General features: G+C 44.4%; 1 protein-coding gene across 4 annotated transcripts in view; it reads right to left on the minus strand.

The window, feature by feature from the left end:
- RPS6KA3 (ribosomal protein S6 kinase A3) overlaps positions 1 to 9,968 on the minus strand; it is a 127,174-nt gene extending 117,206 nt beyond the window's left edge. For 2 of the 4 annotated variants that reach the window (XM_074994077.1, XM_074994069.1), the window contains exon 1: positions 9,673 to 9,968. In XM_074994077.1, coding sequence (XP_074850178.1) covers positions 9,673 to 9,744 — 72 coding nt within the window. In that variant the 5' untranslated portion in view covers positions 9,745 to 9,968. The remainder of the gene's footprint in view (positions 1 to 9,672) is intronic. The other 2 variants (XM_074994097.1, XM_074994085.1) reach the window with 2 other exon arrangements.
- Positions 9,969 to 13,449: the final 3,481 nt, after the last annotated feature.

The following is a 13,449-nucleotide window of genomic DNA, read 5'->3' on the forward strand; positions in this document are numbered from 1 at the left end:
CAGAGACCTTCCCTTTCACTGCTGCCAGGCCGTTCTGAAAAGAGAAAATGGCAGCTGGGCTAAAAAATACTTCAAACTTTTATAGACGTCTACGCCATTAAAAGGCTAAAGAAATGAGCTATCAGGCAGTACCCATGGACTGCCAACTACTATCAATCCCATTCTCACTATTCTCTCTTTCAGGGCTGAATTTACCATTAGATTACGATGGTAAACCTTACTGCTGGATCCTTTGCCTTATTCGTCTACAACTTTTTCTGGACATTATAGTTCTTCTCACATAACAAAAGAGCTAGGGCTCACCTCACTAAGTAAATGAAAATAAGGTTTAAAACAAAGAAATATAAGTATTTCCTCACATAATGCAGTCAACATACAGAACTCCTTGCCAGAGGATGTTGTGAGGACTAAGGATACAACAGCTGGCCCAAACTATAACATGATTCACAAAAGAACTACATAAATTCATGGAGGATAGCTTCATCAGTGACTATTAGCCAGAACTGGCAGGAATGGTGTCCCTAGTCTGTTTTCCAGAAACTAGAAATGCATGACAAGGGACTGCTTACTGATTATTACCCATTTTGTTTATTACCTCTGAAGCACCTGGCATGGGCCACTGTCAGAAGACAGGTTACTAGGCTATACAGACCTTTGGTCTGACCCAGCATGGTCATTCTTATGTTGCTTCGACGAGTAGTTCTTTCAAGCACTAGCTTAGATGGAATGTGGCTTGTGAGTTTCCCTATGTACTTCTAGATTCCAGTATCTGAATATACTGAATGGGCCTCTGAGCCTCAGATAATTGTCAGTTCTCTATCTTAAGTTTCTCACTACGTGACTTTGGCTCAGAAATGCACATAGTAGGTTAGATTTATGCCATTCTCAGCAAGCATGTGGAGTGTCACAACATGAAGCTATGAAATGGGTGCATCAGACCTGATAGATACCTACAGCCTTCATCATCTTATACAGATGAAGTAACTATAGTAATTGTTTCCTAGAAGCCCTTTTCCAGTACATTAAGTAATTATCTGACCAAGATAAGGGATAATTATCTGAGCTAGGCAGCTGTTAAATTAATGCTCATTTGATTACAGTGTTTGATAATTATTAACAATTCCATGATCCGTTAGAAAACAAAGTAGTCTGAATAATTGTGGGGTTTTGTACAGTCTCTATGGACCATATTATTACAAAGTACTACAATATAGACACTCAATTATAAAGATTTTTAAAATGTTAACTGCAGTTAAGTAAACAGACAAAGCACAGGGCTTACAACACTGGGTACCCAACACAGGAAATGAGCATCTTCACAATTATTTGATTAACCTCTGATGACAGACTGCTGAGACTGACTCTCTTACTTCCCATATACTGCAAAAACTGACACATTTAAACAGATTAAACCTCAATAACATTCATTGTTAAGGATTTCACTGTTTGTGTGAAGGGGTGAAGAATTAAGTTTGGGGAGATAAGCATCATATTTTCCCCCAGTTTTTTGATGTTCTCTTAGCCAAGAAATCAAAAGTCTCTTAGAAGGTCTGAAGAAGGGTGAGTAAAAGGACATCTCCATGAAGATAATCCCATTGCATAGTTTTTGAAAAGCTGATTTACAGCTCTTAAGAGGTAGAGTTTCTAAAAGGCAAGGTGAGTAAGGGCTTTTATTTATTTATTTAAAATTTATGCCCTCATAATTAAAGTCATTTGCTAATTTGTTCCTTCAAACTATGTTCTTTCTTCTTCTATTCCCTCAGAATAGAGCACGAGCAAGCCACAGTACATGGTACCAGCCTAGATTAAAGATGACAAAACAGGTTTGGCCTACCAAAAAGGTGGGGGAAAAAAAGTTACAAGGGGCCAGGAATACCATATTGCCTTTTTTCACTTCTGGATTTGATTTTTTGTCCCCCCTGGAGCCTGGACTTTAACAATATGTCCACCAAGAAATCTGTTGGACCTTGACAAAAGTAACTGAGTACCTCTGAATTGTAGGCTATATTTATGTTATAGGGAACACTATCCTGGGAAGCAGTGACTCTGAAAAAGAATTTGGAGGCAGAACACAGCACACAATTAGCTGAACATGAGCTACCCATCCATACCTCTAATGTTGTTCCTGTAGATTTTACTGCTGCTAGAATAGCAAAACAAAGCCACCTTTTCGTTACTATATCAGTAACTATACCTTTGTTACAGCTACTATTTGGAAAGCTATGTATTCATTTGAGCCTATGGACGATAATCAGAATAACCTACCTGCACAGCCCATTAAGAACATAAAATAATGCTGCATGCTATTGGAAAGCAGAGACTCTCAGACTTCAGTGGTTTATTGTTTGTAGTTTTACATAGCATGCAAATCCTCAGTTTCATGCTGTAATTTTGTCACTAGTCCAGCTATAATACAGCAAATCTGAGGACTATAATATTTAATCTGTGATAGGGACACTGAAACAAGCACTACAACGCAATTGTTGGCGCGAGAGGGGGCAGGGAAAGAAGGCAGGAAAGCCTCAAGAGATGACACGCAAGGAAAGGAGTTAGTGGGCTTCACATGAAGCTGCTGACAGGAAGGCTATGTCTACACTAAATTAAATTATTAAATTTAGTTTTATTACACTGGGTTTTATAAATTCAATTTTGAGTATTCTCACTTCCCCACAAAGTCCCCACACAATGCTGAATCAGTGCAGTTACACTGAAAGGCCAAACATCAACTGCTGCAGCAGTGCATTGTGGGAACCTATCCCACAGTTCCATCAGCCCCAAATTCTGTGCCCTGCCCCTAAGCCCTGCTGTCCCCAGCCCACCGCTACCCGACTGCCTGGTTGCTGGGTCCCCACAGCTTGTGGGGAGCTGGGAAACTGACCAGCGCTGCTGCGCCTGGCTCAGTGGTGCCAGGAGCAATGCACAGCAGGGAGGTAGGTGCAGCGCTGCCAGTCAGTTTCCCGGCTCCTGTGAGCGGTGGGCAGCCGGGAGACTGGTGCAGCTAATGAATTCAATTCAAAGACATGGTGCTTCCACACCACCCTTCATTCGAACTTTTAACTTCTAACTTGATGCTACATCAAGCCGTTTTCAACGATGGTACGATATTGATATTAGTGCTCCCTAAATTGAGCTAATAGCATTTACACTGAAGACAGTTACATGGTACAACTGAGCTAACTGCCTTAAATTTGAACATATGGGTTTATGTAGACATAGTCTAAAGGGAATAGTGAGACTCAAACCTTGGTTTCCATAAAGCTCTGGAGAGAAGTGTTCTATTATTCAGGGGTTCTCAACTCTTTTCTTTTTGGGCTCTACCCCCCTGCCTCTCCAAGCATGCTATAAAAACTCAAGAGTGGAGCCAGGGTCCACAGCACATGGGTCTCTGGGCATAGACATAGTCTGACTTGTATTTGCGGGTGAAGGCAGGAGGGCCACATAATGGGCCTTGGCGGGCGGTGGGGGAGGAGAGGACTACTGCCACCATCCTTGAACTCACCTCAGAAAGCCACCCGACCTGTCTGGGTTGGTGAGGGGGACACAACCAAAAGCTATAACTGAAAGGATGGGGTGGAGGGGGAGTTAAGTGATACATTTAGAGAACAGCTTAGGGTGCAGGGAGGGGATAGCTAGGGTGTGTGTGAGGAAGGGGGAGTAGCTTACAGTGCAGGGGCTGTGAATGGAAATGGTGGTAGTTCAGGCTGTAGGGAGATGGGTACTAGGGCATATTTGCTGAAAGCGCTCCTCTGCAGTCCTGGTTCCCAGAGGGTTCTGCCAGCTACAGGGCTGGTCCCCCTACCTGAGCAGCTCTTATCAACTGCCTCTGCAAGAGCAGAGAATGATGGGATCTGAGGGGCAGGAGCTAATGAAGCTCTGCAGCTGTTTGGTGTATAGCACCACACTCCAGCTTTCCATCTCCCATTCAGGAAAGGGTTGGGAAAAGGAAAAGTTGACAGGGTGGGTCAGTTTTCAGGTGAGATTACCCTTCAGACTGCCCAACTCTCTCAGGGCGGCTAGGGCTCTGGGAGTCAGCCCTATGGCTCCCAGTTTCAGTCAAGCAGGGGATTGGTGATTCGACGCTGTGGGAACTGGGGATTCAGCTCCTGCTCCTGACTTCAGCCCCAAAGGGGGTGCTGGAACGCAGGATCTGGGTTTTGTCCACAGACCTCCTAAAGCCCTTTAGCAATGGTTCACAGACCCCCAACAGTGAAGGGACTACAGTTCAGTTGAGAACGGCTACTGTAGTTAGAGATTGTTTAGCCTGTTTCTCCACCCCATCCCACCCCCACCCCCTTGTACCTGCCCCATCCAACCAGTCTCTGTCCTCCTGTCTCTTCATCTAATCACCTAGATACGTAGTTGCCGTGAGAAATGTTACTTGAGCCCTAGGGTAACAAAACATTCAGAAGCTGAGAATTAACAACATGAAACCATTAGCAATAAGTTCTAAAAGCATGGTAGGTTTCATATACCATATTCATATGATTATGGCATCCACATTACATATGGAATCATGAAAATCCATGAGCCTCTCTTTCATAATAGTTTTTGAAATACCAGCTATATTACATATTATGGATAAGTATCAGATGAAATGCTTTAATAAAAGTAACGCTAAAGTTTCATGTGTCAAGCTTAGAGGAGTAAGCAAACTCCAAGAATATAATATTTGAACAGATACAAAATAGGTATTGTGGAAGAAGCGGTAAAGAATTAGAGGACATTTTGTAATTAAATTCTTCAGTGGAATGGAATAGAGATACAGTGCTAACTTTCACAATCCATTGATACATTCTATTTAGATAATCCTGCTTATGTTTTCAGTACTTCTATCTCCACTTTTATTATACAAAGGGTTCCTGTGGCTTGTTCTCCACAAGTATGTTCTATTCCAAGGATATGATACAAAGACTCAGAGACAAACAAGTACCAAAGTAGTTACAACTAAACGTTGTGACTGCAAGTGGCAGAGAACAGAAGACATCTTGCCAACACCTTTAAATTCACTTAACTACATCTTTGGGTCAAATACTCATGTACTTTAAAATTATGTATGCATGTAAGTATTAGCAAGAATGGGATCATAAGCATCAATGCCACACCATATTAGATATGCTTTTATACATCAACACCATGCACTGACATTCCTCTACACTCCTGTCATTTAAGTATAGTAATGTCCCACTGACTTCCACAAGAACAAGATAATCCTGGGTAAAGCACGTAAGTGAAATAATGAGTATAAAATATTTTGCTTTTAAAACATTTCTATCTGTGGTGGGCAGGACTTGCAAAACTGCATGAAGCCTAATTTACATACTGCTCCATGACTGACCTTAATGGCAGTTCCCAGGAGTACAACACTTTCAAAAACCAAGCTGCCTGTTCAGATGCTTAAATATGAATTTAGGGAGTTAATATTTGGCCAGTGTCTCTTATGTACGATTACATAACACATGGTATGTACTCAGCATCATACACAGTAGCTGGTTAAGGATGCAGGGCAAGAATCTGTGCTGATACAAATCAATAAAGTTCAACTGGCTTTAACAGACATCGATTCACAACTTTGGAAATTCCCTCAAGTGTTTAATTGTATATAATTCTCTTTTAGAAACTACTGTTAAAAAAGATTGCCCCAAAACTCTTCACGTTAAATAATGCCAAGGAATCTTATTCAGGATTTCTCTGATTTTTTTCGGGTGTTGTAGAGGCATAAAGTAAATAATATGCCCCCTTGTCCAGCTTTAATAATTGTGGTATGAGCCTAAATCCATATAAAGCTCTTTACCAGTTTGCCTGGCACTTAATTTCCCCTTACAGAAAAAATAAATGAACCCTCCCATCATTGGCGTAACTTGAGGTAACACCAAGATTTGCTATAACAACGTATGATTTCCTGAGGGCTGCACAGGGACTTGAGAGTCTCTCTGTATGAATCAATGTACGTGACTGGAGCCTGTATCAGGACAAGTATATTTATATTAAGGACTAAGGGCGGGTCTCTACTGTATTACAGTGTACAGCACAGATGTGCAAACCACAGAGCACACAGTGTTGACATCTAACTGTTTGAAAAAAAGACTATGTTAGTGCAAACTATGTAACTTTTAGTTTGCACCTGCTGCATCCACTTGGGCCTGTTAGAAGGCAGCACTTTAGTGGGCTTTGCAGTTACTTTCATTGGAGGCTGCTACATTACCATGGTCCCATCAGAGGGGCCATGGTAATGAAGCAACTTGAAGCAAGATAATGAGACGTTGACATGCATATTCAGCACCTCATTAGTATAATGACAGCTGCATGAACAAACTTTGATTTTCAGATTGACAGTGAAGATGGGGACAGCTTCGAAATAAGTGCCCTGCTTCGACATTCCCTTAGTCCCGCAGAACTAGAACGGAGTAAGGGAACGCTGAAGTGTGGCGCTTATTCCGAAGCTCTCCCCTATCGTCAATCCGAAAATCGAAGTTGGTTCACCCGGCTGCCATTATGCTAATAAGGCATTGAATAGGCATATCAGCACCCCATTAGCTTGCTTTGAATTGCCTCATTACCATGGCTCCTCCGACAGGACGATGGTAGAATAGCAGCAGCCTTGGTCTCTGCATTGAAGCACCACAGTGTGGACAAGTTTTCAGTTACATAGTAAATGTACATGATTTATAGAAGCTGGGACACTCAATTCCCATTGAACTTTGACAAGTTTTGGACACCTACATCACTTAGGTTCTTTTTAAAATTCCACGGATACCTTTAATAGTCTAATAAAAATTCATTGTTTCTTCAAAAAACAAAACACCTCAGAGTTACAAACATCACAGTTATGATCTGACTGATCAAACATCTTATTTTGAACTGGAAGTATGTAATCAGGCAGCTGCAGTGACCAAAAATAGCCAACAAAAATGAGACCATACTGTACTGTGTTAAATGTAAACTACTAAAAAAGAGAAAGTTTAGAAAAAGTTGACAATTTACAAAAACTTTCTATGGTTGTTATGTTTAAATTAAGCTGGGCAAAAGAAGCATTTTTCTTTTGCATGAAAGTTTCAAAGCTATATTAAGTCAATGTGCAGCTGCAAACTTGTGAAAGAACCCGAACTTCTTGTTTACAGTTATGAACAACCTCCATTCCCTCAGGCTATGGTTACACTGACCCCAACCACCAGCCATATGCATTTTCAAGACTGCTCATCTGCATATTTGTTCACCAGTAGATGCTGCCACTGGCACAAAAAAGCTGTGTAAACATGGTTCTGCTGGCGAAGGCCCCACTCCCCTTTGTCGTCAGCCTCTTATAATAATATTTGCCAGGCATATGAGGCTGACGATGAAGGACAGGGGCTTCCGCCAGCAGAACCACATTTACACAGCTTTTTTTTTGCACCAGCGGTAGTCTCTGCCAGTGAGCAAATATGCAAATGAGTGACACTTTGCATTTTTGAGACTGCCCATTTGCACACTGATACTGGCAGTTTGGGTCAGCGTAACCATAGCCTAACTGTTTATATATTAAGTTCTACCATAATATATTAGTTCTACTGTACTGTACTAAGTCTTCCATAGCAAATGTTTACCAAAAACCACACATGCCCACAAGCAGTAGAGCAACAATTACTGGGGTACTAAGTACACCTGAAATAATTTGGGATAATAACCACATGCTTACACTGTGATTCACATATGTATGTTAGGACTGATTGAGCCTCACATTATAAACCCTTCAGATCCAAGCAATTATTTATTTTTGTAATGTTGAGGGAACCTTTAACAGTCACGATAATAAGCAAAGAAGAGCTTTGTTTATATGTCAAAACACAAAATCTGTCATGTAGCACTTTAAAGATTAACAAAATAACTGACTATGTGACGAGCTCTTGTGGAACAGACCCACTTCACATCTGTAGATGCTGGAAATACAGCACTAACTCTAGATCTGAAGAAGTGGGTCTGCCCTATGAAAGCTCATCACTTAATCAATTATTTTGTTAGTCTTTAAAGTGTTACATGACTGCTGTTTTGTTTTAAGAAACAAACTAACATGGCTACCACCTGTTTACCTGTGTAACTTGGTAAACTGCTCTTATATTCTCCTTTCCAAAAATTATTCCAACTAGAACTATCACTCTGAAGGTTAGTGAGAAAACTACTATAAAATTATAGATATTTGAAACAATTGTGACATTAGAACTGCTTCAATGGAGATCAAACTAATCTGCAGTCAGTCTCCTTTCAAGTGGCAGGCGGTTAGGAAGCACTGGGACAAGTTTCTCAGCATTACAACTTTTCCAGCCTTTATTATCCAATATCCAAACTACATAAGCATACAGTTCTTTACTTAATGAAAAGTGGAAGCATCTACAGCTCTAATTAATCCTTCCCCCACTTGGAAGAGACTTGAACCTCTTCACTAGTATATGGAAAAACTCAGTCTAGTAACTAAAAATGCATCCGGAATCGATACTGATGTCATACCACATCAACATCCTACTGTCCCCTCACTGTGAACAGCAGGAAACCACACTGCACAGCATCACATGGATGTTCTCTATAACTATGCAAACAGAAAATGTTACCAACATGAGGTGGACAGGCTATCCTGAATGCTTATGAACAAACAAGTGACAGAGAGAGCCATGTTAGTCTATATTCTATCAAAACAAAAAGGCAGTCAAGTAACACTTTAAAGACTAACAAAATAATTTATTAGGTGGTGAGCTTTCATGGGACAGACCACGAAAGCTCATCACCTAATAAATTATTTTGATAGCCTTTAAAGTGCTACTTGACTGCCTTTTTGTATTGTGAAAAAACAAGAATTGCAGACACAAGATAGCTCTGCCTAGATAAAAAGTTTTGGGATGGGAGACATGGGGGTCCCTTCCCAACAGCACAGAAGTGAAAAAGCAGAAGACGACAATAAGTAAAGTGAAGCCAGACTTCTTAGGTGCCTGCCTAGCCTGCCAAGGGGTCAGGCGGCTGTGCAGAGTTGCCCTATTAGGACTTTGTCTCCCTAAGCCCCGTGTCCGCTAGCTGGGAAGTGCGTGTCGAGGAGGCTGGGCCACTCCGGGAAGAAGCAACTCGCGGTGACAGTAACCAGATACCGGAACGGAACACGCCAGCCAAGTCCTCCAGCGGCGCCGAAGCAGGTTATTCTGCCCTCCTCGGAGGAAGGGTGCAGGCTAACACCCCCACCCCCTCCGGAAGCGCCCTGTGTGCGGGTCGCTCACCAGCCGCTCACAAGCGGCACGCAGGCGGGACGCGCTCGGGCGGAGGAGGGAGCGAGACGCCGGGGCTGAGCTGCTCGGTCAGAGGCACGTCCCGTTTGGGTCCCTCCGGCCTTCCCCTGACCTATTGTCACGGGCCACCCTCGCGGCGCCGCCACGGCCCAAGCACGCGGCGAGGGGAAGTTTCCCACACAGCCGGCGGGTGCGTGACACCGCGCTCCCCCTCACCCGCCGGCCACGGGGCAGCACGTCCCGGCCCGGGGTGGGGGTCTTACTCCCGGCCCCTTCCCACGCGGGGGCCTCGCGGACACCCTCGGCCTGCCTGAGGAGCCGGGCGCTCCCCGTGCCCGGGGGCGCCTCTCACGGGCAGCGCGGCCCGGAGGTTGGATCCTGTCCGAGCGCGGGGCGGGGTGTCCCTGCGCCCCCCAGCACGGCCCCGTACCTCGGTGCTGCTCTCGGCCGCGCTCTCCACAGCCATCTTCTGCCAGGGGTCCGCCAGCTGCGCCAGCGGCATCGTCTCCGCTCCGCACCGCCGCCGCTTTCAGGCGCCCCAAGGGGGCGGGGGCAGCGGAGCCCTTGTGTGGGCGCGGAGCGGCGCGGGGCCCTATGCGGCTCGGGCGGCGGCAGCTGCTGCGGCTGTCACCGCCGCCGTCGCTTCCCCTCCCGCCAGGCGGAGCGAGCTAGCCTGCCTGCCTCCGCGCCGCTCGCGCCCCGCTTCCGCTCCCAATATGGCGCCCGGGCCATACCTGCCCGTCAAACCGAGGCTCGGCACGTCAGCAGAGGGGGCGGGGCCGCCCCAGCCAATCCCCGGCCCTCGCAGGTAGCGGGGCGGGCGGGACGTGGGGGAGGAGCTGGGGCAGGGGTGTTCGGCGCGTGCTGCTTCCACTGTACTCTAGTTCCCTCGGGCGACGTTACATAGGTCCCAGCCGTCGCGTCCACCTGAGGGCTCAATACCTTCACTGATGGGGGGAGCCTCTGGTAAAGGTCTGGAGAATGGGAAACCCTGAGAACAAAGCAGCTGGGTGCGTAGATTGAAGGGGAAACTGAGGCACTGAGCTGTAACTGATTTGCCAAAAGTCAATATGGCAGAACCAGAATTAGAACCCAAGTCTACTGGCTTGTCATTCAAAGGCTTATCTCTAGATAATACTGCCATGTTCATGTGTAAGGATGCAAGGGAAAGAGTCTTTATTAATAGTATTTTAGCCTAGGAGGGGAGATGCAGGCAGCAAAGTAAATACAGCGTAAATTTACTAAATTAAAAATACCCAAATGTGGAACAGTTAAGGCTGTCAACAAAATAACTTCAACTAAATCAAGCATAACCACATATGTCGAACTCCTGTTTTATTTTACACCTACATATTATATGTAACGGTAAAGTTATAATTGCACAATAGTGTTCTGTTGACAGAAGTCGCAGTTGAAAGAGATTTCCCAATAAAACTTTGGCTGACAGAGTGCGTCCCCACACAAAATACAATTGGGCGTTCTCTCTGCTCTGTCAAAAGAGCAGCCAGATGTTCAGCTGCTCTCTGGACAAAACAGGCATCTGGAAGCACAGTAGACAGCAATGTCTGTTGTTCTGGATGCCCTCTCTATCAAGAGAAGGGCCCCCGGCGTGTCCACACGGCTTTGTTTTGGACAAACTGTCAACAGCAGCATTATGCCTCATGGCTATGAGGCAGAACGCTGCCAGCGAAAGTGCTGAGTTTTGTTGACAAACTGTTATCAAAACAAAAAGCAGTCAAGTAGCACTTTAAAGACTAGCAAAATAGTTTATTAGGTGAGCTTTCGTGGGACAGACCCACTTCTTCAGACCACAGCCAGACCAGAACAGACTCAATATTTAAGACACAGAGAACCAAAAACAGTAAGTAAGGAGGGCAAATCAGAAGAAGATAATCAAGGTGAGCAAATCAGAGAGTGGAGGGGTGGGGGGGAAGGTCAAGAATTAGATTGAGCCAAGTATGCAGACGAGCCCCTGTAGTGACTCAGAAACTTCCCACCACGATATAAACTTATAAATATAAGCTTTTATATTCAAATTCGGCACATTAACACATGGTTTAAATCGTGATGGGAACTTTCTGAGTCACTACAGGCACTCGTCTGCATACTTGGCTCAATCTAATTCTTGACCTTCCCCCCCGACCCCTCCACTCTCTGATTTGCTCACCTTGATTATCTTTTTCTGATTTGTCCTCCTTTCTTACTGTTTGTGGTTCTCTGTGTCTTAAATATTGAGTCTGTTCTGGTCTGGCTATGGTCTGAAGAAGTGGGTCTTTCCAACGAAAGCTCACCTAATAAACTATTTTGCTAGTCTTTAAGGTGCTACTTGACTGCTTTTTGTTTTGATAGTGTATAGACTAGCACAGCTTACTCTCTGTTACTGTTATCAAAACGCATTTTGTGTGTGGACATTCCATCAGTTTTGTTGAAAAAATGGGTTTTGTTGGCATTTGTGTTGGGTTTTGTAGCCTAAGAGTATATCCACCAGATGATGTCTAGCCTGGCAAAAGTTTAGAAACCAGACAATATGCACACATCTGTATACTCTTATCATTGGTATTATAAGCTTTTATCAGGCTTTGATCAATTTACTAGCTGCAGTGCAGGTTTTCTATCAATGGCTGAGTTAGGGTTCTCACAACAAAGTGAAGTCCACTGCAAAGAAAGAGGACTTCCCCTATCTCTCCTGGCACCAGCAGCTAGATTGTGAGGGAAAGTCACCTCTCCCCACCATGGCAGCTCCATGGCTGGCATTGCAGGATAGGTGCTTCTCCCATGGTCCCAGCAGGTTCCAGCCTGGGCTAGGTTGCAGCTGTGGGAGGGCTGTCCTGGCTGTAGTGGCTCCTGATGCTGTGGCTGGTTCTGCTGCAGGTGGGCTCCAAGGCTGGACCTCTCTGGCTCCAGAACTGAGCCTTTGCAGCCACATCCGGGGGTGCTCCAAAGCTGGGCCACCTGGGCTTTATAATTTGGGGTTGGGGACAGGGACAGACTGTTCTGGCCATGGCATGAGGGCTCTGGCTTTGATTGCATTTGGGACAGGGAAGAGCTACCGGGTTCAGGCCATTCCTACCCTGGCCATGAGAGGCTGGAGGTCCAGTTAGATAGGGGGTAGGGCAGCCCTCCTTCAGCTAGCTGGTCCCCACCTTAGGCAGGTTCCTTGAGTATCTACAAGGCACTAACTAGGCAGCTTCCTGTTCAGGTTATAGGGAACTTAGTGCATGGTGTAAGGCAGTGGAAAATCAGGTTACTTTTTGGTTAATGACTCAGAATTTGACTCAAACCTGCACAATCAAACCCGTACTAGAGACTGAATAGAACCTTATATTTACATAACAAAGAGATTTACTCTGGACAGCTATTGCTGTCCGGCTCAGGATAAGGTAATGGAAAAAGAGAAATAATTTAGTAGTTCTTGCCAGCCATTAAGCTACAGTTTGTAATCAGGAATGTTTCCTAGTAAACTGACCAGAACCAGATCACTTTACAGTCTCAAGCTTTTGCAGGCTGGCTGTTGGGATGCTATGAAAAAGTGGAGAGTTAATTTACACATTGACTTCAAATGTCTGAAACGCACAACAGAACCCTTTCCTATCTCCAAAGCACATACACACATAAGCCATAAAGGAAAAGTGCTCCTTCCCCCCAGCAGTCCCTTCAAATATATATCTTTTAGGGCTAGATTCTAGTTCATTTACCTCTGGGTAATTCATTTTTCTTTATGTGAAGAATTTTATTTATACTGGTGTAAATGATAGATGAGTCAGATATCCACTGCTGAGAATTCCCATTGAATGAGAGTGAAATTAGGCAGGAGAGGGTTGCTATCTTTCAACTTTGCAAAAACTTACCTTTTCTTGTATCCATTGGAACCTCAAGGAGTCCCTCCTTCTGACCTTCTCCAGCTACGTATAGACTGTGCTATCTCCTTTCCCCACATACCTGGGATTTTCCACCATTTCATAGGACCCAGCCCTCAATGGGTATTTTACATGGACTTAGCCCACCATGGCTTTGGTCAAGATTTGTGAAGCAGAAGAAGAAACAGTAGCATTACTAGCTAGTTGTGTCCTGGAAAAGTGGATAACTACTTTGTTCACCTCTGTTACCTATGAATCCAGAGAGAAAAGGTAAGAGTAAAAATTTAATAGTTGAAAGCTATTTATCATCACTTGACTATCCTCTCTCAGAAAAAGTCTAGTACTTGTCT

This window comes from Carettochelys insculpta, chromosome 1 (assembly GCF_033958435.1).
Source record: "Carettochelys insculpta isolate YL-2023 chromosome 1, ASM3395843v1, whole genome shotgun sequence".
NCBI lineage: Eukaryota > Metazoa > Chordata > Testudines > Carettochelyidae > Carettochelys > Carettochelys insculpta.